The following is a 24,848-nucleotide window of genomic DNA, read 5'->3' as shown; positions in this document are numbered from 1 at the left end:
CTGGGCAGGGCAGACTTCAAACTGCCTCGATCTCCAACCAGGCAGGTGAATCAAGCCCTGAGAGCTCTGCATCTGTGCCAATCTGATATCACTGATAATTGCCGCTCGTATCTGCATGAGAGCACATTTTATAAGGAGAGTCAATGGGGTTGTGCTTGTTCACGCCAGAAGAGAATTTAGCCTCTCTGTTTTCCACAGGCTTTTTAATACCTCAGTGAGCTACTGCTGGGGCCCTGATCCCAAGAGGACTGTTTCTCCCCTGATATTTGCTCACCTCTAACCCAAACTTGTAAAAACCATAGCTGATGAAGTATTTGACACAGCTGAGTAACCCATCATCCAACTGCTCTCGGGTGATGGTATCAAAAATGATCCCTATAACGGGCGGTGTCAGTTGGTTTTGAGTCCGGTAGAAAAGCTGGTGGCGATGCACGGTCACTTCGATCACCATTAATGCCAAGATGGTGAGGTGGTTCTGGGAGGGCAGAATGAAATGGCACCAGACGTTAATGACATTCTAAATGCAATATTGAGCAACCAGCCCTGAGAGACACATGGCAGGACAAATGAAGTTTACAACAACTAAACTGTTCTGTATCATGTCTTGTCTGTTACACTGGATGCCAGGGACACTGCCTTTGCTATGTTAAGTGATGTGAAGTACCATGTACATTTCCAGCACTATAAAAATGTCTCATAAGAATAAGTGCTAAGAGAAACGAATGATAAAGGCTTCTTTTCTCTCCTGGGAGATTGCAACATGGTGACTTGGGAAAGATTCTCCTCGGAGACTTCTCTCCATATTATTAGCGTAGTAGCTATACTGGATTCAGGCAAGTGACAATTTCAAGGGATAAGATGTTCTTTGCGACAAACAATAATGACTCTTGGAGGTCGGGAGAATGTTTACTGATGTCTCCTCTGCTACTGAAGCAGAATGAGAAGAAAACCAAGTACAGAAGAATGGCTGAGAACCTTCTCGTTTTCTTTCATATCTCCTCTCTCTTCCGCTTACCCTGTAACCTTTTTTATCAATCTTATCATTAAGATCTAAATAGGATTTATTTTAAAGAAATGTTCAGATCCCTTTGTTCAGCCCTGTTCCTATTTCACGCTCTTCTTTCTGCTTGTGCATGTCAAAGTCTGACACAGTAGCAGAGGGTTCGTGCTGAGCAAAGAAGCTGCTGCCTACCCTGGTTACTCATTTTAGTAATAGTGGCAGAAGACAGCTCAGTGAGAATCCTACCTTCAGGCAGGGTAAAACGTTGTCATTGCACTTCCGTAACCCTCCACACCAATCTGCAGGATCAACAGGAGCAACGTACAACACTGATTTCTGCAACAGTTCATCCAGGCTGTCCTGATAGTAGGTCGTGTTCTGGTCCAGCACCTATGGAAAGAAGCATGTTTGTCTGACATAATCTCAGAAACTAACTTCTTCAATACTAGGGAGGGGAAGCACAAGTCCTACTAGCTTCCCTATTGTGTTTAAAGTGTCTGTCTACCAATTTATATCCAGAATGTAATACACACACATACATGGAAGAGATGCCTTCTAATTTAGCTTTTGTGGCAGATATGGATGATTTTTGTATGCCAGAATTTTCACCCAGGAGTACTTGATTTCTTGGCAACACTCCTATATGCATAGCTATCATTTATATGTCTCTAATTTGATAAGCCTACTGACCATTCATTACTTTTGTGCCCATTAAGTAACGTGAGAGAGAAGTGATCGAGTAAAGGAAATGAAGCTCCATCGTGCACCTTGACCTACCGCTGAAACAGGGTATGTTTAGTGCACAGCAGCTTCCACATACACAATCAGTGCATGGCACATTGGAGCATGGTAGATTTACATCCCAGCTTGCTACACATGAAGTGTTTGTGTAGACATGCCCTCAGCAGGACTCCTGAATCCTGGGTCAGCTACTTGCTGTGTGACCAACGGCAAGCAACTTCTTTTTTTGCTTCTGTTTGCCATCATTTGAAGCTCAAGTACAAATCAGGTAGTTGTCCATCGTGCTGTAATATGTGAGACCCTAAATCTTTTGCAGGCGCAAAATTTGTGGGTTAAATTTTCGTAAGTGTGAAAACTACATGCATGAATTGTGCCCACAAACGGAAGGTCTGTGTTTATCTACAGTTCTTTACTAGCTTTCAATAAGCAAGTTTCAAAACTTTCTACTTTCTTTCCTATTGAGCAGCTGTTTATCAAATACAAACTTACAAAAGCTTGTTAGGAAAGCTTTGGCTGAGAGAATTGTACTCACACGACTATGTTAATTTTTGTCTTGAAAGTTGCACGTTGTTCAAAGATATTCTTGAACTTGGAGACAGACACTGTTGTCCTGGCTGGTTGTTCATAGATATTTGCTGAGTGTGATGCACTCAGAACCTCATTTCCCTCCTCTCCCAGGCTTCAGAGCCTGAACTCTAGTCTGAGATGCAACATCAAATCACCGTCTACATGGCTCTTTTCAGAGCGCCAGAAGGAGCCTCACTAGCCTGAGTCTGACTCAGGCTGGGAAACTTGCTTCTGTTCACTCCAAAATGCTGCGCTAGATACAGTATATCCCAAGTGTTTGCAGAATCAGGACTTGAGGGCTCTAGAATGCTTACCTGTATACAGTTTGAGGAGTAGTCATGGGGCCTGATGAATTTCAGCTGGTACATCATTTTACAGATAACCATCACACAGGACCAAACTGTGCAGATCCTTGATGCATGGGGGCGCAGCTTGGAATAGGGCAGAGCAAACACCCAAAGGATGAAGAAAGGGTAATTCATCAAAGATACCTAAAGTCAGTGCAGAAAACAATCTGAGTTGTTTCCCTGTACCTTACTTCCCTGCTGCAGTGGTTGTGGGTTGAGGAATTCAGTTTATAGTATTTGCAACAACACAATACAGAAGAACAGCTAAACTATAGATAAAGCAAAAGACTATTTGAGGAAAACATGCCTCCGTGGTTTGGGATGGCCACTAATGCTGCTGGGCAGAAAGGACAAGATTCTCTAATCATCAGGAAAGGGCCTACATAAATGTAGGAAGTGATACGATTTTACTTACATTTTTCTCTTACTGATATTTAAGGATGACTTTTACCTTACAAGGAACTAAGTGACATTTAGGTCCCTGTTATGCAGGTTCCTACCTCTGTAGAGTTAAATATCTAACTGGCAGTTTGCACAGACAGATACTGAAGTTGCATACATTCATGGTAACTCTAGAAAGAGATTATACAGGCACAGTTATGAAAATCTGGATCTTAACAGAAACAAACAGATGAGGTGGGTTCTGGTGGAGCCCTGTCTAACTGGCTATTTACTTATGAAACCTTGGGTCTGAATTACATAGGCCACCTGAGTTTCAGTTAAGATTTATTCTGATGGCTGCAGGGAAGAAAGGAAATTCTTTACTTAGCAAACTGAGAAGAAAAGCAGGTAGGCTCTGTCATGCCATATCACATTATAAAATGTCTAAAACAAGTCAGATGGTGTCTCCCCTCCCCCCATCTAGGCACAGTAGCAGTCCCTGTGCTCTCCTGGACTCAAGGACTACACATCTTAACTAAAGGGGCAGGGAAGAAGTGAGGCTGTGGCTCTGCATCTCCCACCACAATAGTTAGCAAAGCAGCTCATTGTCAGGTGAGAGTTCACACTACACTTTAAGGGCGGCATGCTGGCTGCACTCCCTGGGAGATCTGGGAGGCGGTGCACAGGCTGGTGCATTAAAGAGAAGCCTTGTAATGGGCACAGGGGGCAGAGTCTAGAACTCTACTCATAAATGAACCCTGTATGAAGGTGCATTGGAATTGTAGCCGAGAAGTACCGGCAGCTCTATTCATTCAGGTCCATCCAAAATATAGCAAAGGGGTTGGGGCCTTTCAAAAAGCAGAGGAAACTAGGGAGTGGGAGAGAGTCCTTGGATGGAAAACCCTACAAACAGCTGGCTTGCAGCAATGGTTTGGATTGAGGTTTATGTTGGGTTGCTTGTATTGACAATAAAGCCAAACCCCAGGAAGCTGCTAGTTTTGGATGACAGACAGAGTGCATACACCTTATTAGAAGTGGGGGAACAAGCCCCCGACTAAGTCATTATACATTTCTATGTACTTCAAGGATTCCAGTTACTGGCCTAAAATACTAACATAACTGGCCATGGCTGTTGATCTGGAGGAGATCAGAGTCTCTTGTAATACCAGAAAAGGAGTTTGCAGAAAACAAATGAGATTTTCAGGTTCTTCGTATTATTCACTGACCTCCTGGAGAGTGATCCAGATGACCCAAGTGGAGACAATTTTAAGGATGTGCAGCTCTAGGATTCTCCATGCTAACACCTGAGTTTTATGAACCATTTCCAAAAGCTGCAGGAGAAGAGAAGCCAACTTGTCGATCACCAGAGTCCATTTATTAGGCTCTTCCACTAAGAAAAGAAAAAATGCTGGGTTAGTGCTTTAAAATAACCTTTAAAGAATATTTTGGAGACCGAGATATAAAGATTCTTTATGATTTTTACTGCTTTGTCAGATGACTTATCAATTGCCTTCATCCTTCCTATTTCTGATGCGGAGGAAAAGTGCAGGGGAGGCAGTATTGTGGTGGAGAAATGTGGGATTAAAGAGGTCGACAATATCTCCTACATGGAGCGCTGTTCCTTTGGCTTTGGTGACAATTCTGTTTTGGCACAATTACAGTTTAAGAAACAAGCTGTGAATTCTACTGTCTCACAGTTCCTAGAGCAAAGTCAGGTTAGGAATACAGAACAAAGCAAAACTGTATTTGGGGCCTAAATAAGGAAAAACTATATACCCACCATGCTTTATATCTCTATACCCACTAATCATTATTGCTTACTATAGCCCTTGGGTTTAGGGAGGACAAGGATTGCAGGTGTGGCCAGGCGGGCAGGAATCTCACTGCTATACACCTGCAATACTTGAATAAAAATACTCAACCCCTTGCCTATAAACTACATAATACTGGCTTTGCTTCATGTAAAAAAAAAAAAAAGTCATTAACTAATGGTACAAGGAGCTACATATCCTCACCTGATTTCTCCTGCTGACTCTCTCCCAGGGGTTCATCCACTGTTGTATTCTCTATTTTGTCCAAGGTGGTTTGATTTTCACCATGCAGTTCAGTGGCTGCCAGCCTGTTGGGAACACGAGGAAGTTGCTAATACCAGACAACTTAGACATTGATCTCGTTACTTTGTGGTGTTCAAGAGAGTTAGACATATCATGCAATTTGCGATCCATTTGTAATTGCCTGCAGCTAATCGAAGGGACCATAATACAAAGTGGAGGTAAACACGTGATCTATGTATAACTTATGGGTGGGATTTTCAAATGAACTCATGGGTGGCCTAGCTCTGCTCCAACTAAAATCAATGGTAGAACTCCCGCTGACTTTAATAGAAGCAGAATTGAACCAAAGCTGAGCAAGTTTGCAAATCCCCCCGTTTCATTTGTAAATAATACTACTGTATTGTGAGTATGGAAACTAAACTAAAGCAAACAAATCTCATGGGAATCTATTTAAAAAAAATTCTGTCTCCAATATTTTCTTAGCCATGCTATGGCAATGCTGCATATCTGGAACAAGCATTCCTAGACTTCTAAGCACCAAATGTACCATTTGGTTAATCTATAGATTCATGGAGAACTAACACGACTAAATCCATTTACTCCTAATCAGAGCTAAACCTGTGTATCATCCAGGCATCAAGAGCGGAGTAGACCCCGATGAGGTGTACAGAGAAATGCATGTCTCCGTGTCGTTTCAGTCTCACCTGTTTTGCAGTTTCCAAATACTTTCTTTAAGCCTGAAAATTAAGAGCAGGAAAAATAGAACATCAACGACTGGATTTGATCTGTCTAGTTTTGTCCACCTACTGATCTGAATCCCTTACAGATGTATGGAGCCTTTCACACACACACCCTCCCCCCGCCAAAAGTACTTTGCAAATTATACATGGCCACATTCATACAGGTCATTCACAGGACTCAAACCCAACACCTTACTCCTCGAGCTATCAGTAAGCAGCTAACAGGGAAGCAGCAAGGGCCTATTCTGGCTGGGGACAGCCACTAGATAGAGACAACTTCACACACTGAACAAGTGTTTTACACCTGCACCGCACCAACTACAGTGCATCCGCCTTGAGTGGAGAAGGCAGCTAACTTGCACACAGAATACTGCCCAACAATAGAGGAAAGAAAACGTTGGCCGGGACGTGCATGAGGTCAGTGGTGGCCCATTCCCTATTTCTTCTTCCCCGCTCTACCAGTGACCTACTTTCCTATCCTGACTGAGCTCCACAGTGTGTTAGTTGTGAGCCCAATTGCAAAATGAAGTACAATCAAAACAACAGTTGTTGGATACAGTTAAAAAGAAAACATTTGGAAAAGGATGAAGAGATCACATGAACTCACATGTCAGCCAGGAGATACACCTGAGTTTCAGTTTTCTTTTTACTATGGAGAAAATATAGCATAAGCTCAGTGTGTGTTCTCTTTAGCACATGGCTGATAGGATGTGCCTCAGTCTCCCCCATTATTTTCTGCATCACAATGAGGATCGGTGCTAGTACCTTCCTTTCCAAAAACCCCTCCAAAAATAAAATGAGGCCAGTATTTCTGGAGTTATACAGAGTCCAATTTTCAAAGCGGGGTTACTAAATCAGGGAATCCATTTGTGCTTCTGGGTGCTCAAACTAACACTTAGGTACCTAACACAGGTTTCAAGGATCTTTTTTGCATTTATGGGAATCCGCACGGGCACAAGGCTCCACGCTGGCATATCCTAATGCAGGATTAGGGCTTTAGGCACCCAAGTTTGATAACTGGGCCTTTTCTGTATTATGGACGTGTCACTATGTTGCATGTTACATGGCAATGGTTCAGTGTGTACTTCACAGAAAGTGAGTTTATGAGCTCCGTGTTGCTCCCATTGAAATTAATAACAAAACTACCAGGGATCTCAGTGGGAGTAGAATCAGGTTTTTTGTGTATGAAACTCCTATATATTGGCATATTTCTATTAGTCCCATCCCCTCCATTCAGAAACAGAAAATCAACAAAATCAAAATGGAATATTTTAAGGGCAATATGGGCCATTACAATTCATTGAGGGAAAGTAACCTGTTAATGTATTTCCACAGGTAATAAGATTTCTGTGAAAATTCTTTATAAATATTAAGCAGTTGAAACCCTTTCCTGCCAATGTTTAGGAAATTAAGGAAAGGATTTGTTGTTCTGTTCTTGTTTGACTCTTATTTTGAGGCAAATTTTCAACCCAAGATGTAACATTTCCATACCAATGCACCCATAAAGCCCCACCATTTTACATGTAAAGAGAAGCTTTTGAATGCAAAAGTGGGATTACTGGTACAATACATGCACACCTCTTTATGGGCACAATCAGTGGGTCTGGCTTTGAAAATTTGGCCCATTATGTTTAAAAGACCAGATTTCAAATAAGCGAGGCATAGTAATTGCACATGCATGTACGTGATTAGTGTGTATGTGAAATTCCCCCAGGAGAGTAAGTGCAGGACAAATGATCACAATTAAGTATTTGTTTCTGCAGGTACCATTTTGTATATGCAGCTATAATAAATGCATGCACTGGTTAGATATGCAGCTGTGCACCACTTTGCAGTGTAATTGCAGGTCTAACTTATCTGTAAAAGTGCCTTTGTTTCTTCATGTGCATCAGAAACCCAATAATTCTTGTAAATGTAAAGCATTTTCAAATATCATTTTCCAGCTGATGATAACTGTTTGATAGGGATATCCTCACATGCTTTACAGTTTACCAACGTGCAGGTCTGCTCACATACCTGCCAGAAGTACATTCATGCTTGATGGGAATATTACTCAGGTCAGTGATCTTCAGAAAATCCTCACTAAAGTAACGAAGCTGAAGGATGCAGGCCAGGAGAAAAGTGGAAGGAAGCAGAATCTTAGCAAACAGCTCTACCGTGTCATACTGTTCAAGACCCAGATCTTTTAACCTGCCAGGTAAAAAGGGAAATGCTTTTCACAGCTCAGCCTTATAAACTAAGGGAAAATTTCTAGGAAGGGTACTGAAAAAGGTTACTCTAGAAGGTAGTGAGGTAGCTAGTTTTGTGGAGCTACTGCAGTGTCCCTCGCAATAGAGGATAGACTGAGTTCAGTGATAATGTGCATCAAGGGGATTCTTCATTGAGATTTTTGGGTGCAGAGACCATATCGTGTTCTCTAGATCTCAAGATCCCTGACTGACTGATGGAGCCTTGTGTCACCAGTCATAGTCTCCCTGAATCCTGTTCTGGACTCTGAATCCTGTTCTGGACTCTGAAATCATGACAGGGGCTATTGACTACACTACATCTACTAGAGAGACAGCCCTTTATTTTCAATGTTACCTTGAGTTCACATAAAGAACCCCGTTGTCTTTTTTCAAGCACAGAATGTTATTCCCGAATTTCCTTTCTGCTGTCTCCGTTTCTCTGACCACAGGAAAGATCCAAGAACCACTTTGCGGGGGGAATAAACTCCATTGATCTTTGAACAGCCACCACTGTATGGCTATAATTACTATGAAAACCCTCAAACTATGTAACTGAACAAAGCACAGAGTCTTTCCAGAAAAGCCTGCACTTTTGCTACACTATTTTCAATCTAACAGCAGCGATAGTTCCCAAAATTAAAAAGCTGAGTCCCTCAAGCGATCCTTGGGTTTGTATTTCAGCAAGTCACCCCTTGTGGTTTGTTTGGGTTATAATCTACATCCTGCTGCCTTAGCCACACTATTGAAATACAAAAACCACTGGAGTCCCTGTAGACACCCACAAAGGGAATAGGGTAATGCACCCTCCCTGCATTATTAATCTCATAATAAGGTTGTGCATTTATTGGGTTTTATCAAGGGAAGTGCTGAGGTCCCCCAGCTCACACTGAAATCAGAGGAGGCACTCAGCACCTTGCAGGACTGGACCCATACCAATCCTTTCCTCCATGCTTCTCGGAGTGCCTACAATCATTAATTAATGCAACATAGCCCAGAGTTACTAATCTTCCAGGCACACTGCGAGGCTCTCTTTTCTTCACAGGCATTTAGGCCCTGATCCAAAGCCCGCTGAAGTCAATTGGAGTCTTTCCATGGACTTCAGTAGACTTTGAAATCAGGCCATTCGGGATGGGAATGGGGTGGGGTCGTAAAATGTGAGGGGGAGGTTTAATTGAATTGCGCTATAAAGGAGTGATGGGGAGGAAATTATGGTTAAATAGGTGATCAGTGTACAGGTGTGTATGAGCCCTTTAAAAAACAGGCCTTAGTGGGCTGCAGGGCATGCTGGGAAAGAGGGCCTGGTTTATAAACCCTTTTGTTCCTCCCCTTCCAGAGAGGTTTTGAGAAGAATAGTAGCTGCTGGTGGATTTCTCCAGGACAGACCTAGGAGGTGAGCAAAGGTATGTGAGAAAGAGAGCTGGGGGTTGGGCAAAGAAGAAAACCTTGGGCAAGGGAATTAATTTGGGGCTTTTCTAGAGTTTTCTTCTCCTGGGTGAAGGGACCAGAGTTGTCTCTTCCTGCTGAGGGGGGAAGGAAGGAGACCCACATTCCCCACTTCAGCTAAGGGAGCCTGTGATCAAGTAGTCAGGGATCCTTCCACGGACTGTGTATTTTGTACTCTCTTTGCTTTGTTTATGTACATCAGCCTCTAGGGTGGAAATGCCTGAGTGAAGGAACCTGACGAGGAGGCAGTGTGTATAGTGAACCTTTGTGCCGGCTGCCCAGTTGTTTACTTGGGACTTTGGATATTCTGCAAGGGGGGGCCTTGAAAGATTGGCCAAAGGGCTAAAATGTCCACCCCCATCAGGTGCTGCTTATGAAGGGAAACTGAGGCAGCAGCCACACCTGATGATGGAGAGATAAGAACTGGCTACTGTTAGCAATGGATTTTAGTGGCTTAGTATAACTGTTGGAGGGGACATGTGTAGTGTGTGTGGGGTGATCCAAGAGCTAGCTACTGATATCCTTATTCATGTTGTGTGACTTACACTTACTCTGAATTCTATTGAAATCAGTGGCTATCCTTATGAAGTAAGGTGGCATTTGGAGTAAGGGTACCTGAATAACCAATGTGACAATGATTCCTTCAGCCTTGAAAAATTCCTCTCTGCATCTTCCCTGGGGTGAGCAATTTTTGGATGGGCCAATAAATGATCATTTGTTTTTCATCATGATCTTCATCACGCAGGTGAGCAGATTCTGAGCCAGAAGCTCAATGGCAAAGTTCCATTGATGTCAATAGCACGACTTGTGGTGTAGGGCACTATTCAGGATGAATGAGCATATCACAGTCTGGTCTATAATCTCTGTCTTATCTATTAGACTCTCAGGTCTTTGGGGCAGGGACTGTTGCTTACTATGTTTATACACTACCTAGCACAGTGGGCCCTAATCTAGCGTTGGTGCCTCAAAACACTACCATAATACATGTAAATTATAACATAGATTCTTAGGTAAAAAGCGTGAAATAAGATTTCCAGGAGGATAATTTTCTTTCAGCTCTTTAAAATGTAGAGTTCTTACCCCTCTTCTGACAATCCCAAGGTCAGGAGGAAAAACCCAGAAATGGTTTTAAATTGGTAGGCATACACAGCGATGAGGACCACCATGGAATAAGAGACAACAGTGAGCCAAAAATACTTGAGAATTCGTCTCCACCACTCATAGTGAACCTGAAACCAAATGCATTTCAGGTTAGATGAACCTCGGTTTGTTAAGTAAACTGAAGGCTGTCCACTGACAGCATCTGAGTCAAATCCCCTCTCCTGTCTAAAATGCCAAAATCCGAACTCTTATTGATGAGTCTGGAACACGTGACAATGTGATCTTGTGTGTATGTGTGTGAGCAAATCTTACTTTGTTTTTCTAAACTTATTGGAACCGCTGCTCTCACCTGCAATGGTTCCCCAACAAAATAAGCAGCTTGGATACCTTATTCTGCTTGAGACAGTCACGTCAATTCAAATTGAATTGTAACTATAGCACATACGAAGTTTCCTAAACTAAGGATCAAATATAGGCCAGCTGCTGTATCAAGATAGTCATACTGTAGGCAAAGGTAGGATACAAAAGGGCAAATCCGTGGCTGACTCCATTTGACTTCAATGGGACTATGACAGTTTGCAGCAGCTGTGGGTCTGCCCTGGAGGAAACAAAGTGGAGAATGTGAGCACTTTAAATTCCAGTTTGCTTACCTGATATAAAGCTACACAGAGCAAAAAGAGCATAATGTACAGAATTTTGTAGACCACTACTTTGCCATTGAAACTGACAATGAAAAACATGGCCGCGCAGAAATAGATCCAGTATTTCACCAGCATTCCTTTAATCAGAGAGCCAAAGATTTCCAGCAGAGGATTGTGTGGGATTTCCCTTTCTGTAATAAGAGCAATGCAAATCTGTCAGGTGTGACCCTAGTATGATTTGATAATTGTAACATTCTAATACCTTTATTATCATTCAAAATTCCTAGGCTAGCAAATATCTATCCTAATGCGTTTAATGTCTTGTGTTACAATCTAAGCCTATGACATAGTTTAAGTTCTTTGGGGCAGGGACAGGTTTTTTTTATTCTGAGTTTGCACAGTGCTTAGCACAGTTTGGTACTAGTCCATGACCTGGGCTCCTAGGTGCTAAAGTAATAGTATGAATAACTAACATAGCAATAAAATATATTGCTAATATAGTAATAATATAGCAATGGCTTACTGGCCTTAAGCTTTCTTGTTAAATGACCTAATGCATCAAGAGATTTGGTATCCCCTATAATGGTGAGGCACAAGTACAAGTAGTGATGGAGAACTACAGAACCACAACAGGCAGATGGAGTATCAGGGTGATCTGATGATACAGTATTACATTTTCTTACCATTCGCATCCACAGTCACTTCTTTGAGCAATTCTTGCTTCTCCTCCGTATGTCTTTTGATCATATGCTGCCTTAGCAATAGCCAGAATGTAAATGCATAAAAGATCTGCAATTAAACCATATTTGTGCCTTATTTTTTCATGTAAAGAATCCACATAGAAATGCAAATAACTCCTCTCCCTAGGAATATAGTTCCCTAATTCTCTGTCCAAATGAGGTGGGGAAAATAGTAGCACAATGTAAAAAAAACAAGAAAGCTGGTCCAGGGTTTAGATTTTACATATGTTTACATTATAATAAAGGAGCAGAATCTAGGTTGCAAGCCCTTAGGGGCCACACTATCTTGTATTATGTGTTTGTACAGCACCTAGCACAGTGGGGTTGATTGCAGGCACTACTGCAGTGCAAACTGAGAATAATAATTTGCAAACCAACATTTTTAGTGGAAAAAACAGTAAGTTAGTTTATTTGTTGCCAACCTACTGAGTTTGGCTTAGGAAGAAAGCACAATGTTGCTTGTATGTATTAATTAATTAATTGGGTTTGATAAGTACATGATGATCATGCTGTGTAAATCCCTGATGACTATCTCTGTATAGGCTGTGATCTTTCTCATTCGGTCCTTGATCATGATATCTAAAATTTTTCTCAAAATGGAGGTGCAACTTCTAAATCTGTATTTTCTGGTTCTTTCCTGTGTCCTCTGCATTACTAACCTTGCAATTAAGTGAGTAAACATTGAGTCCGTACCTTCGCACCAAGATGCACACATGGCAAAGAGTATGGTTTTAAATCAAAGTCCGTGAGCACTGAGGTTGGAATTTCAGGAAACAGTTCTTCCTGTGAAATATTGAACCCTACAAAGAAATTGAGGATCACCAGGATATTTCCATAGAAGGCAAGGAACGGAGAGCTACGCATAGCATAACGCCGCCGATCCCGAACCATCCAAATGATACAGGACCAAATCAGCAGAACAAAAGTCAGCCAGCTGTTATGGGTGATGCTCCAAACCTGCCAACAGATACATTTAAGTAAAAAATGCAGCTATTTAAATCTTAAAGAAGGCAAAACCAGGGGTGGCTGAAAAGTATTATCAGCTTCCATCTTTAATTGTGCACACAACTTTGGCACATGCACCTGACTGTGGCCATCCAAGTGAACATATTTCTATTTTGTATCCCTCTGTTGAACAGCGGGACAACCAGCAGTCTGATTTACACCCAGGTGCAGGTTCTCTGTGCATAACACTGGTACGTGCTCCTGTCTGTGCAAAAGTTGACACACAATTGTAGGCCAGTCTGAGATTTAGCTGAAAATTTGATCCAAAGTGTACTGACCGTTACAAAATCTGAGTAGATAGAATTTCTTATTACTAGATATACTTTTGCTATTAGTGTTCTTCATTGTACTTGCAAGGGGAGCATATTCTCAGAGCTTGCTCTAAAAGTGAACTTACTCTGGATTTACACCTACGTCACAAATCAGAATCCAATCATTGCCATCCTTTATTCCTTACTAAAATTCTGCTCTACAATGTGCACTGCTGATCTTATTCACCGTTCCTGATTTAATGACACACACCACATGCACAAACATATGCAGAATTTTGTTGGACCTCCTGGAAGTAGTGCAGAATACAAAGAAGAAGAAAGCAGTGGAATCCCTGTTTCTTACAAGGCTTTGAGGCACTACAATATGTTTTCCACCCCACACCAATGAATATGTTCGATGCTACGGCAAACTCTTCAGGAAGGCTAATGGAAACCAGAAAATGACATGAATGTACAAAGAGTCCCATCAACTCCACATCTTACCATCATGGCAATCAGTGCACTGACATAACTTTGATTCATAATGAACTGCCCAAGTCCTGCCATACTGCTAGTCCCATTCCCATCAGTGTCTGCATTTTCAGAGCAGGTACCATCCTCTGCAAGAAACGTAAAGGGTATAGATCCAGGTGAAGGCGATTGAAGGGGTGTCTAGTACACATTGAGAATTTATGGCATTCTGTAGCCTTTAGAAGTCTTGTCTTATGGGTGTGTGTTGCAACTCCCCTGAACCTTGGAAGAAGTTGTTACCTCCATAGATCCTACATAGAAGATATTCCCCCTAAATGATCGATGTTAAATGGATGGAGAAAAATCCTTGCTTTACATGTGCAAATATAACTGCCCATATCTTGAATAGATCCCTTGAATGAATATTCAAGGGCAGACATTAGCACTCGGGATGCATAATGCAATATACATTCCTCATTTACCTGCAGCTTTTGCCTTGCTCCAGGTAGCATGTAATGCACAAGACTCCTTGGCATCATGCACTGAGGATGCTGCATTCCACACCTCATTCAAAAATTAGCTTGTTTTCCAAGTTGGTAGTGACAGAGCCAGCCATAGAAGGAGAAGGAGACAGGCTACCTGTATAATCCATTGTCCTCTATCAGAAAAATGTACTGAGTATGACAAATGCAAAATGAAATCAAATTCTTTCTTTCCTAATCTTCCTGGTACTTCCCACTTTCCAAGATGTTGGATGCCTACTACACTTTGTGGTTTGTGTGTCATGCTTTGTCATGCAAACATCACTCTGAGATGGATAGTACCTGATAAAGGAGTGCTGTGTCCTTCACTGGCGTTAGCAGGAGCCTCGCAGCTCGTGCTATGTTCACACTGTAAAAGGGGCATGTTCTGCCAACTTCCATTTGCAAAATAAGCCACCTAGAAAAGGAAATAGAACATTGTTTTTTCTGCCTCGCTTTTCTACAGACACTGCATTAGTCTAGGAGGCTGGTGTGACAGAATTGGAGCTGCTCTGTAATTGATGAATACTGTATGTTGATCTAGCTATTGGGATGTTTATTGTATGACTATGCTGGGGACTAACGGGGGAGTGGCAGGGGGTGGACAAGCAGGAAGGGAAAGAACGGCTCAAGACAAGCTACTTTGCAGTGAACACATGAGAGCTTTTTTAAGAGAAAAAACCAGGACAGGAAAAGGCTTGAGAACACAGGAGGTCAAAAGTGGGGTGTTTGGGAGAATCAGACTAAGATGTAGGCACAATGGGATTCTGAAGAAGTTACAGCTGCATAGATTAGCGTCAGGAGATGGTAAGCTTTTAGGTAGGAGATGCATGTGGACTGTTTGGTGAGTTAAAGCCCTTTGTTCCTACAGTTAGAATAAATAATACTTGCTTTTCAGAAGGCTGTCTAAGCCCAGTATTCACCCCTGGCTGGACTCCCAAAGGGAAGAACCGCAGGGGCCTGAATTCAGTCAGAAGTCGTGTAGCTGTGTAAGCATGGTCGATACATGGGTATTGTAGCCCAGGGCCCAATCTAAAAGTAGGAGAACTGCAGTATCCCATTGTGGAATAGGTAAAGGCACAAGGCTGACACCTGAGGGCATATATTCAGAGACCAGAAAGGGGACAGAGATGCAGCTAGCCTTGTAAATGTGACAGCTGGTTTCCAGAGTGCACAGGAGAACAGTGAAGTGGAGTGATGGCCCTGAATGTGGTGTCTATGGGAGCGCTCAGAAACCTGGCCACATGTTTAGGTGCCTAACTACGGATTTAAGGGCCTACATTTAGGCATTCACTTCTGGAAATGCTGGCCCTTCTTACAAGACCCAAATGATGGGCCTATTCTGAACCGTTAGTGTCGCCTGTAAGAGTTGCAGTTGCAGGATCCTTCTTAAGATACCCATTACCTTTTTCTTCTCATTCTTTGCCATCCAGCGCCTGGTGTCCAGCTCTAACTTACTCTGCTCTTCCAGTGGTGACCGGCTGCCCTCTTCACATTCCTATATTAAAGGAAATATAACAGGAAGATGTCACGCCACCTCTGGACACAGCTACTTACCATCCAATATAATTGTTACTGCACTGATACTGGCCATCACCCTTATTATAATATTCCATGGACACGATCCAAGCGGGAACTAGAACAGCCGACACAGCCTGTTTTCACATTTGTGCAGTGCACAGGACAAGAGGGATGAATATTTAAAGAACTTTCTGCCAGGCAGCCCTCATAAATTCCAAAGAGAAAATGGAGAAATCATGTGGAAAGAAACAGCACTTTTTTCTTGATTTCTCTCCTGAATGTGACTGCATTTAACAATGGGACCATTTGCGATCTACCTTGTCCATTCTGCACTTTCATGTATGCATTACCTTAGGACTCAAAGCCCACTGCTGTAGCAACATGACCAGTGAATAGTATAGTACAAGCAGCATAAGAGGATTTAAAAACACAGGCCAGCTTAATCCAGGATGAACCTGCAGCTTCCAGATTTCAGTGGTGTTTGTCTTGATGAGCGCCACCATCCCCAGTAGCCTGGGGACACAAAAGATGAAGACAGTGCTAGCACTGATTGTCTTCTACAATTTTTACTATTGCTTTTTTTATACAGTATTAAGAATTTTTAAGAACAGCCTCAAATAACACTAAGTACTTTGCTACTAAAAATAAAAATGATCATCCTCATTTTTATTGTTCTGTCAGATTGTCTTGCAACTCAGAGTAATTATTAGAGACAATGACAAATTCCTGAATGTGGCCTAGTGGTTAGAGAAGGCGACTGGGGGGCCAGGATTTCTCTGGATTCGATTCTATTCTCCTGCCAGTTTTCCTACGTGACTTTGAGGAAGTTATTTAGCCTCAACTCTTCCATTTATAAAAGGGAGATGATGATAAAGCACAGAAGTCTTGGGGCTTAGTTAATGTTTGTAAATTGCCATGAACTCCTCAGAGCAAAGGCGCTAGACAACAGCGAGGTCACGGAAGTCCTAAAAGCTTGAAAGCGAAACGTTCCCTACATACCTCTTTTCTTGGGAAATGTTGACATGATACTTGTTTTTATACTGCCTCAATGGGCCCACTTAGGATCATTCGTATATATTTCAATTCTGCCTTCAGAACAGTTTATTTGTAAGTATTAACCCTATCCTTTTCTGCATGGACGTTAACGTCTTTACCTGGCATAAATGTCATCTGGAGGAACCAGCTCCTGAAAGTATGGCAACTGGTACAGGTAAAGGGCAGCAAGGTGCCCTGCACTGAAGATAGCCATCATCACACACAAACTGCTGAAGGTGACCAAGGTGATGGGGCGATGACAAGCCCACCAGGAGCACAAGCCCAGGAAGGTGAAAAAGTAAACTGAAGAAGTCACAGAAGGCAAAATTATACCTAGGGGGAAAAACAGGCTGTGAAAGGGCTTCTGGTCCGCAACAAGCAAGACATACAGGTCAGGCCAAAGTGGCTCCTCAGCTGATGGACAGCGATCCCAATTAGTAAGAGAAACTTCTGTGAAAGTGCCATTTATTAATCTCCAACTGAATAAAAATTAAGCAAGCCAAGCACAATCTTAGGTGACGCCTTCAATCATCTTAACTCACTAGAAAAAGAAGTGAGACCCTCACAGTTTTCAGTGGCCTAAGCGACTTGCCCAGTGCAGACAAATTATCTTCTCCAACCTCGCAGCAATGTGGGGAGGTCAGAACAGCTGCGTAAAGGTCTCTCTGCGGCTCGGAAAGGGAAATTCTGCCCCATAGGCGATTGCAATGTTGCAACAATAAACTATAACAATAAAGGCTGGCAATAACAAAACAGTGCATAGATCAAACCACAAAATAATTGGGCAACAGCAAATAACAAGCAAGAACAGTAGGGCAATTAAGAGCTTCTAGCTGCTGGTCTTGTTTTTCATCCTTTGTTTATGGGACGAAGACTCTTGCCTCCTTTTAACCTCCCGCTTTAACATTCTTACCTGCTAAGCCTAATAGAAGAGTTGCTACCACCTTTCCAGCACTTGCCAGGATGGCTTCAAATATGATTTTCAAGCCTGCAAGGAACACAGTGACTTTCTGAATGAAACCTGGTTTTCGGTCACCTGCCTCTTTTCCCAAATCCTCTTCAGATAAACAGTCGGTCTCGTCTTCATCACTGTCTTCTGCTTCCGTTTCATAGTCCTGTGAAAACACGGATGATTAAGCAAGATCTAAACATCAAAGCCAAGCTGTTGCCAGACAGATCTGAAACTCCTTGGCTGCACCGTCTGTCATTGAGCGTACTGTGTTTTACAGCCTGGACATGCTGCAGTGCAGAATTAGGCACAGAGTCCTATTGAAAAAGAATGGTCATGGCACATTTGAGTCCCTAAATGCATCACTGAAAACATACGGTCTGATGTGTAAACATTTAGGTCCTGTGATCTCATCAGGCTAGACAGACAGTCATGAATAGGGAGAAAGCAAATCTCATGTCTGTGTACATAAGGCAGGACTCCTACTGGCTCAGGGAGCGGAATTGTTTCTTTAGCTCCCTGCATAGCGGTCCCACCATGCAGCAGTCATCGCATTTGGCTCCTGTAAGCATGGCTGCATCTAGTGTAAACGTAACCCACTGCCCATGCAGCTCCCCCACACACAGCCCAATTCATTTTGACCCATCTGAAAATGTCCAATGGTTTGGCCTGTTGAAGTCTTAATTCACATAAGAGGAAGCTGAACACACCATCTCCTCCTCCTCCTCATCCTCCTCTTCCTCATCCTGCTCCTGGTCTTCAAAGTGAAGCTCCGTTTGGGGAATGCGAGGTTTCACCTGTTTTTTACAAAGCCTTATAACCATGAAGCCAGTGAAAAACATTCCAATATCAGGAGCCAGTAGGCGGATTATATTTCCAGCATCAACTTTGCTGAGCCTGCAGAGTGGAAAGCACAGGAGTGAAACATAAGGCTTGTGCTCAAAAACGACTGCCTAATTTTTCCAAATGTTCCTTTAATAATTAACCTGAAAACTAATCCCAGAAATGCATCTGTGCATTAATAAAAGGACACAACGCAGTGCACTTGGTTATCCTATTGCAATTTGCTCTATTGTAGTTTCAGTATTCAACAGCAGAGAACAATACCATATTATTAAATAACAGATAATATTATACTCGGCTACTGAGCAGAATTTTTTCAGATATCTTTTTTCCCATAAGTGGCTTTGAACATCTCTTGAAATGAAGAATCTTTAAATCTCCATCTTTTATTAACAGAATGTGAGCAAACTAAAGATTTTATAATCAACATAACTTATAAAGTTTGCAATATTAAGGAAAGAATTGTTGATACTCTTATAACCAAAATCAATAAATGACTTCTTTTTTTTTTAATACAAAGTCAACCAGTCAGTGAGAAATCAGCTTGAGAACACTTTGTCAGAACGATCAGCTCCAGTGATGTGTGTTTCAACTCCATTTAGTCTGCATCTCTGGTTCAAATGGCTTCAGAATTTGTAGTTTATTTATTTCAAAGCAAACTGACAAGGCTGGCAAAGTGAAGACCTCAGTACAAAAAAAGTAAATGGATATTTTCCCACACCAATAGGATAGTAAGGTTTTTACAGTTCTTTCAGATCAAAAAAAAAAAAAAAAGAGATCTCCAATATTAACATAAATCCCATCTGCAACATCTAAGTGTATAGGTCATTGACCACAGTTCCTGAATCAGCTGCTAAAACAGATATTGCTCTTAATTTTTAATTATAATACAATAGGACCTAAAAGCACCAATCAGGGATCAGGTCCTCTGTGTGCCAGGTACTATATAAACGTGTGATAAAGAGACAGTGCCTGTCCTAAAGAATTTATTCTCCCTGTCAAGATATGCTTATATAGTTTACAGAGGACTGTAATTCTCTGCAAGACAATACCAGATGTTCTCTTGTATAACTTGGCACTTTCTCACAGACATAAACAAATCTGTGATGTTATTATTAAACCATAGATGCTGGAACTAGGGGTGCTACCGCATCCTTGGCTTGCAGTGATTTCCATTATATCTAGGGTTTACAGTTTGATTCAATGGCTCTCAGCACCCGCTCTATAAAAATTGTTCCAGCACCCCTGTATTAAGCATTAAATTTTCAGTGTCCACATCTCAAAAGAAGAGACATCCAAGTAGCATCCTACCTTAGAATTCCAAAATGACTCAGCAAGTCCTCCCATCTGTAGTCTAATAGAAATGAACAAAGAGGCCTGTTTATAAACTTTGATTCCCTAACGTTTTCAAACCCAAACATGCATTCTTGTCAATAGGCTTGTGTCTCACTTTCCTGCATGCATCCTTTTGCGATGTAAATCTATAGACTGTGGAAATACAGTGCAGCATGCAGAACAGTAAAATAGGGAGGGTGTTTGCTATTGCTTTCTATGAGTGCATAACTCCCCAAAACAAGATTCATTGACATGGATCCCTTTATACTGTAACAACATTGGGGTGACAGGAATATAATCTATTTTTGGTTTAAAGAGTTTCAAAAGACTTCCAAAGAACATACCTGCATTATTTGCCCAAGCAAAATGCTTCATTTGCACATGTGAAGCATGTGGGCCAAAATTTCCAAAGGGGCCTAGCAATCATGGAGTTTCAGTGGGATTGAAGCACGTGTCTAAATGTATTGTGAATCGAGGCTTTAAAGGAGAAGTTTCAGCAGCAATAAGAGATGTATCTGAACTGCAACATTTAGATTCAGGGTTTGTTTCAGCCCAGAATAGAAAATGCAATCAGATGAGAAGTTGGGATTAATCAAAACTCGTTTTAGCTCAGAGGTAATTGGCTACAGGCCCATCCCCCAATGATGGCATTCTGCTCCCATAGATGAATTCCTTGGGCTCTTTACCACAGGATAAATTATTGCAGTGGAAATCAAATTTACCATTAGGTGGCAGATAGTAGAAAGCAATCTGAAACGCCACTTGGATCCCAAGAAAAGTGAAGCTGGTGTAATTTATCGTTCTAAGCAACTGCCGTGTGCCTCCTGAAAAATAAAATGCCGGCTTTGTTATGATAGCGCACCAAGCGTCCTACAAAACATGTGACAAGCCAAGATCCCTGCCCCAAGGAGCTAACAGACTAAACCAAATGGATGCAATGCCTGGGGCAACAGTTCCATGCCCTTCCCAACTGCATTGTGGACAAAAGCAATTCCACCCTCGGAAAGTCCAAACATCTGCCAGCCAATGAGTGGGACCAACCCCCAGGCTAACAAATAGTAAAGATGCTCTACCACAGCTACGTTCTTTAAAGGTCAAGTAAAGGAAGTAAATGAGAACTTAGTACAACGTGCCTCTGTAGGATTCTATAAGGTGGAATCTGCTTATTCAGTTAATTGAATTTGGCTTACTGCAATATTGATAGTCTAGAACTTGAAGGAGGTCACCCACCTTTCATTGTGACAGCTGTTGGCTCGGGGAACAGTGGAATAAGCAGTAGAAAGATGAGATAGGCCAGAGACAACCCATTGTATCTGAACGATATCGCTGTGAAATAATCAAACTTGACTTTAACTGAGACATAAACTGGAATAAAAAGAAAGTCTATGTATATTTGTATCATTAACGCTGGATCAATAGAGGAATTTAGCTGTTTTATTTCAAGGATATCGCTCATTCTCTCTAATTTCTACCATATACCACTCTTCAGAGCAAGAGCCATGCCAATGTATTCTGCTACATTGCTCTGCCTCTTGCTACTTTAATTTTATTTTTTACCCCTTGTTATCTCTTCAGCTTAACCATTCGCAAATTCACTTGTTCTTCTTTATCATCATCCTAGTGGATCCACAATATCCTGGGTGCTCTGCAGACAAATAGGAAGATACACTCCCATTCCTAACGTGCTTCCAGCATAAAGAGATAAAAGTAGGGAAAAAGAGAGAGGACGTTCCAGTGGTTAGGGAGCTAGCTTTGGACTCGGCAGTTCCCTACTCTGCAACAGACTTCCTGTGTGACCTTGAGCAATTCACTTAGTCTCTTTGCTTTAATTCCTCATCTGTAAAATGGGGGTAATAACACTGCCCTATCAAACAGGGGTATTGTGAGGATAAATACATTAAAGACTGTTGCTCAGATAGCTTGGTAATGGAAGCCATATCAGTATCGGTGATAGATATGAAGACTGTTGGAAAGGAATAAAACATGCTGTATGATCAAAGTGAGGATCACTTGAATCAGCACCATTCCATAATTAAGGCTCTATTGTGGCCTGTTGTCATAGTGAGGATTAAGTGTCTTTATAACATTTGAAAAAAATGATTATCCTCACCACACTTACAGCATTCACTCTTAGGGTAAAGATTTAATCTTAAGTAATCAGATGTTGAAGCTGTGGTTGGGTCAGGTTTGTACTGGCAGAGAACATGTTGTGGTGGCATGTAGGACGGGAATATGGATGAATATGTGGTTGTGAATATTGAGATGGAGGTGGGTTGGACGCAAATTTTTCCTTTGCTAGTGATTTCCAAGATTTTTAGTGATTGTATTGATAAGAAATGTACTTGAAGCATGCTTGACTTTAATTAAGGGTTTTTTTGAGGGGAGGAGATGTAACTATTCCCAAGTACCACTCTGTCTAGAAACACAGAGTGTAATCCTGCTCTTCTTATAACAGCTTGCACTGAAATCAAAGGGATTCTGGTTTTATGGAAGCGTTTGGGAATGGACCACTAATCTTTACTATCTAAATTGACCCAAATCTCTGTTTCAAGTAAATTTTCAATAATACATGCAAACCATTGAAAATATGCATTTCATGTCATCAGCTATAAAACTAATATTGCCAAGTTTGAAAACAAAAACAAATATTGGCCAGCTTTGCGATGCAAACTATTTATGCTATGGAAATTTACCTTTCAAGCATTGTATTTGGAAAAGGAATTTAAATTGTAAACCATACAAAGAAATGTGTAATGCAGCCAAATTTTATATGTAGTAAATATTACCAAAACAGTAATGTAGTTGCAGGCTTCTAGTTTCCAGGATTGCTTATTTATGTAGGATGTAGGCCAAAGCTGCAATTAATCTTTAGCTGATGTATTTTTATGCTCAATTAACCCTAATATAAACTTGTACTATTATGTGCTAAGTTTCCTAAATGTCGTCTCTCTCTCTATAAGTGTGAAGTATTACTAAGAGTACATTAAGTACAAAACAAAAACGTACAACAATAAACAAAGCAAAAGTGTAAAACAATAAAAAAATCAAGACACAATAAGAAAATATGAATTTAGGAAAGCAAGTTTGCCTCATGCCATAAAGACATAGCTATCTGAATTGAGAACCTGTGTGTAAAATTGACTAGTATAGTAGAACAATAAAAGAAAATATTTTGTCCATGCATTTTTGCCCGGATAGTGTTACATGATTAAAACTTGAGATATGGTAGCTGTACAAAACCAATAAGGTCTCAGCAGGATATATTATAATAATTTAATTTACTGCAATTTTATATATTCATATTTTATAATCAGAGCCTTCATTAGAAAAATACACTGAGCAAACCTTCACAAAAAAAGCATACCTATCAACTGAGCCATGATATTTTGGTAGTAATTCTTCACTGTAAAGCAATTTTCTCTAAAAATATTATCCATCAGGAAGATATTTTGGAGAATAGAGAGAACATCTTACAAGATGTCTCGAAACATACACGCTTGTGTATTACTTACCATAGTATTTGAATACAAGGTGCAGAAAAATGTAATGTGTTCTCCATCTTCTGTAAATTAATAATCCCACACTATAAATAGGTGGCTGCCTAGTATTCTTCCCATCTGAAGTATGTGATGTTCTATCTATTGCAATACCATTGTATTTTATATAGTATCTCTCATTCAAATGATAGCCAGATACATCTAAAACCAACTTGTTAAAACATCTTTCTTTTAGTTCTCATACTCTTTTTGGTTGAATTTTGAATGTATGTGGCCAGTTTTATCCCTGGTCTACATCTATTATCTTCCATGGAATTACATCAAAGGTAATTTGTGCCCACTTTTCATGCCATCATGATACATTACTCTTTAAACATGAATGGAAATTTTCTTACCTGCTATCAAGGAAAATGGCAAAACTAATCTGAAAAGCAGCCCACAAGCTAAATTATTCGCCATGATCTTCTCTCCTCAGGGTGTTGAAGGGAACTGGGAGACATCCACAAACACTCCTTTAGCACTGATGGCCTATGTTGTCTGAGAAAGGGAGTTACTTTACAATGAGCCTTTTCTGACTTCTATCCCCTTCTGTTTGTCCTTTTTAAAGGTAAACCCAAAACCTTATAAAACTGCATTAAAAATATGATTAGTGAGGCAATCGATTTCTGAGTAAGAAATTGTTACTGCAACCAAAAGGCTAAGATCAGGGACTTGTCCCGTAATCCTCACGGTCTCTGAGATGGGAACTATTGATCCCTTCTTTCTTTCCCACTTTAATCCAGCCTTTTTCTCTTTAGTGCTGAACAAGTATTCTTAAACTTGGCTGTCAGATCTACATTGATCTTTCTCTCCAAAGTATCCTTGCTTGTTGCTTTCCAGGTCCTAATAAGTAGTCAGACTAGACCTATCCTCTAAAGTGCAAATAGGATTTTTTCCCCAAATCCCAAACATAATAGATGGTTGGTTCATTTTGTTTCTCTTTCCTGATGAATTTCCAGTAGACATGGAAAGTTTAACCCTGGATTTCAAGCCAAATACAGCCAGTTTTATATTGAAGAATAAAGTACCTCTTTGTACATCCTTAGCAAAATGCTTAGTTAATCAAGGAAAAAAATTTCAAAGGGACATAGAGATCTAAGCAGCAATCCAAACATCTTAAATCCAGCACATATTCTTTTAAATATCTCTCTCCAGTGTGTCTAAAAAGAAATATAAACTAAAATATTAGTTTCAATATTGTAACACTTTTCACTGAGCCTGTACCTTTCTAGACATTGGGAACACAGCAATTCATTTGGAGCCCTTTAAAGTCAGTGGGAGTCTTTCCACTCATGTCAATACACATTGGATCAGTTCTTTGGGCAGAAATTAAGCCCTAGTGATTTCAGTTTGAGTTTTCAGCAGGATAGTATTTGGTCCACGAACACTAGCTTAGGT

The 24,848-nt window shown here is 41.0% G+C and overlaps 1 protein-coding gene across 1 annotated transcript in view; it reads right to left on the bottom strand.

Moving 5' to 3' along the window:
• The window catches only part of LOC137157259 (piezo-type mechanosensitive ion channel component 2-like), a 54,541-nt gene extending 30,671 nt beyond the window's left edge, over window positions 1-23,870 (bottom strand). The window contains exons 1-20 of the mRNA XM_067554551.1: window positions 23,807-23,870; window positions 21,811-21,877; window positions 18,447-18,633; window positions 17,701-17,902; window positions 16,907-17,090; window positions 16,103-16,265; window positions 15,637-15,729; window positions 14,535-14,649; window positions 13,744-13,859; window positions 12,677-12,940; window positions 11,927-12,032; window positions 11,253-11,434; window positions 10,582-10,730; window positions 7,847-8,020; window positions 5,795-5,827; window positions 5,052-5,155; window positions 4,263-4,426; window positions 2,623-2,799; window positions 1,247-1,378; window positions 275-475 (exon numbers count right to left, since the gene is read on the bottom strand). Of these exons, the coding sequence (XP_067410652.1) occupies window positions 275-475; window positions 1,247-1,378; window positions 2,623-2,799; window positions 4,263-4,426; window positions 5,052-5,155; window positions 5,795-5,827; window positions 7,847-8,020; window positions 10,582-10,730; window positions 11,253-11,434; window positions 11,927-12,032; window positions 12,677-12,940; window positions 13,744-13,859; window positions 14,535-14,649; window positions 15,637-15,729; window positions 16,103-16,265; window positions 16,907-17,090; window positions 17,701-17,902; window positions 18,447-18,633; window positions 21,811-21,877; window positions 23,807-23,870 (2,877 nt within the window). The remainder of the gene's footprint in view (window positions 1-274; window positions 476-1,246; window positions 1,379-2,622; window positions 2,800-4,262; window positions 4,427-5,051; window positions 5,156-5,794; window positions 5,828-7,846; window positions 8,021-10,581; window positions 10,731-11,252; window positions 11,435-11,926; window positions 12,033-12,676; window positions 12,941-13,743; window positions 13,860-14,534; window positions 14,650-15,636; window positions 15,730-16,102; window positions 16,266-16,906; window positions 17,091-17,700; window positions 17,903-18,446; window positions 18,634-21,810; window positions 21,878-23,806) is intronic.
• Window positions 23,871-24,848: the final 978 nt, after the last annotated feature.

Source organism: Emydura macquarii, unplaced genomic scaffold (assembly GCF_026122565.2).
Source record: "Emydura macquarii macquarii isolate MOO-44397 ecotype Brisbane River unplaced genomic scaffold, CSIRO-AGI_Emac_v2 contig_1483, whole genome shotgun sequence".
Taxonomy (NCBI): Eukaryota; Metazoa; Chordata; order Testudines; family Chelidae; genus Emydura; species Emydura macquarii.
This window is presented reverse-complemented; position numbering and strand designations above follow the sequence as displayed.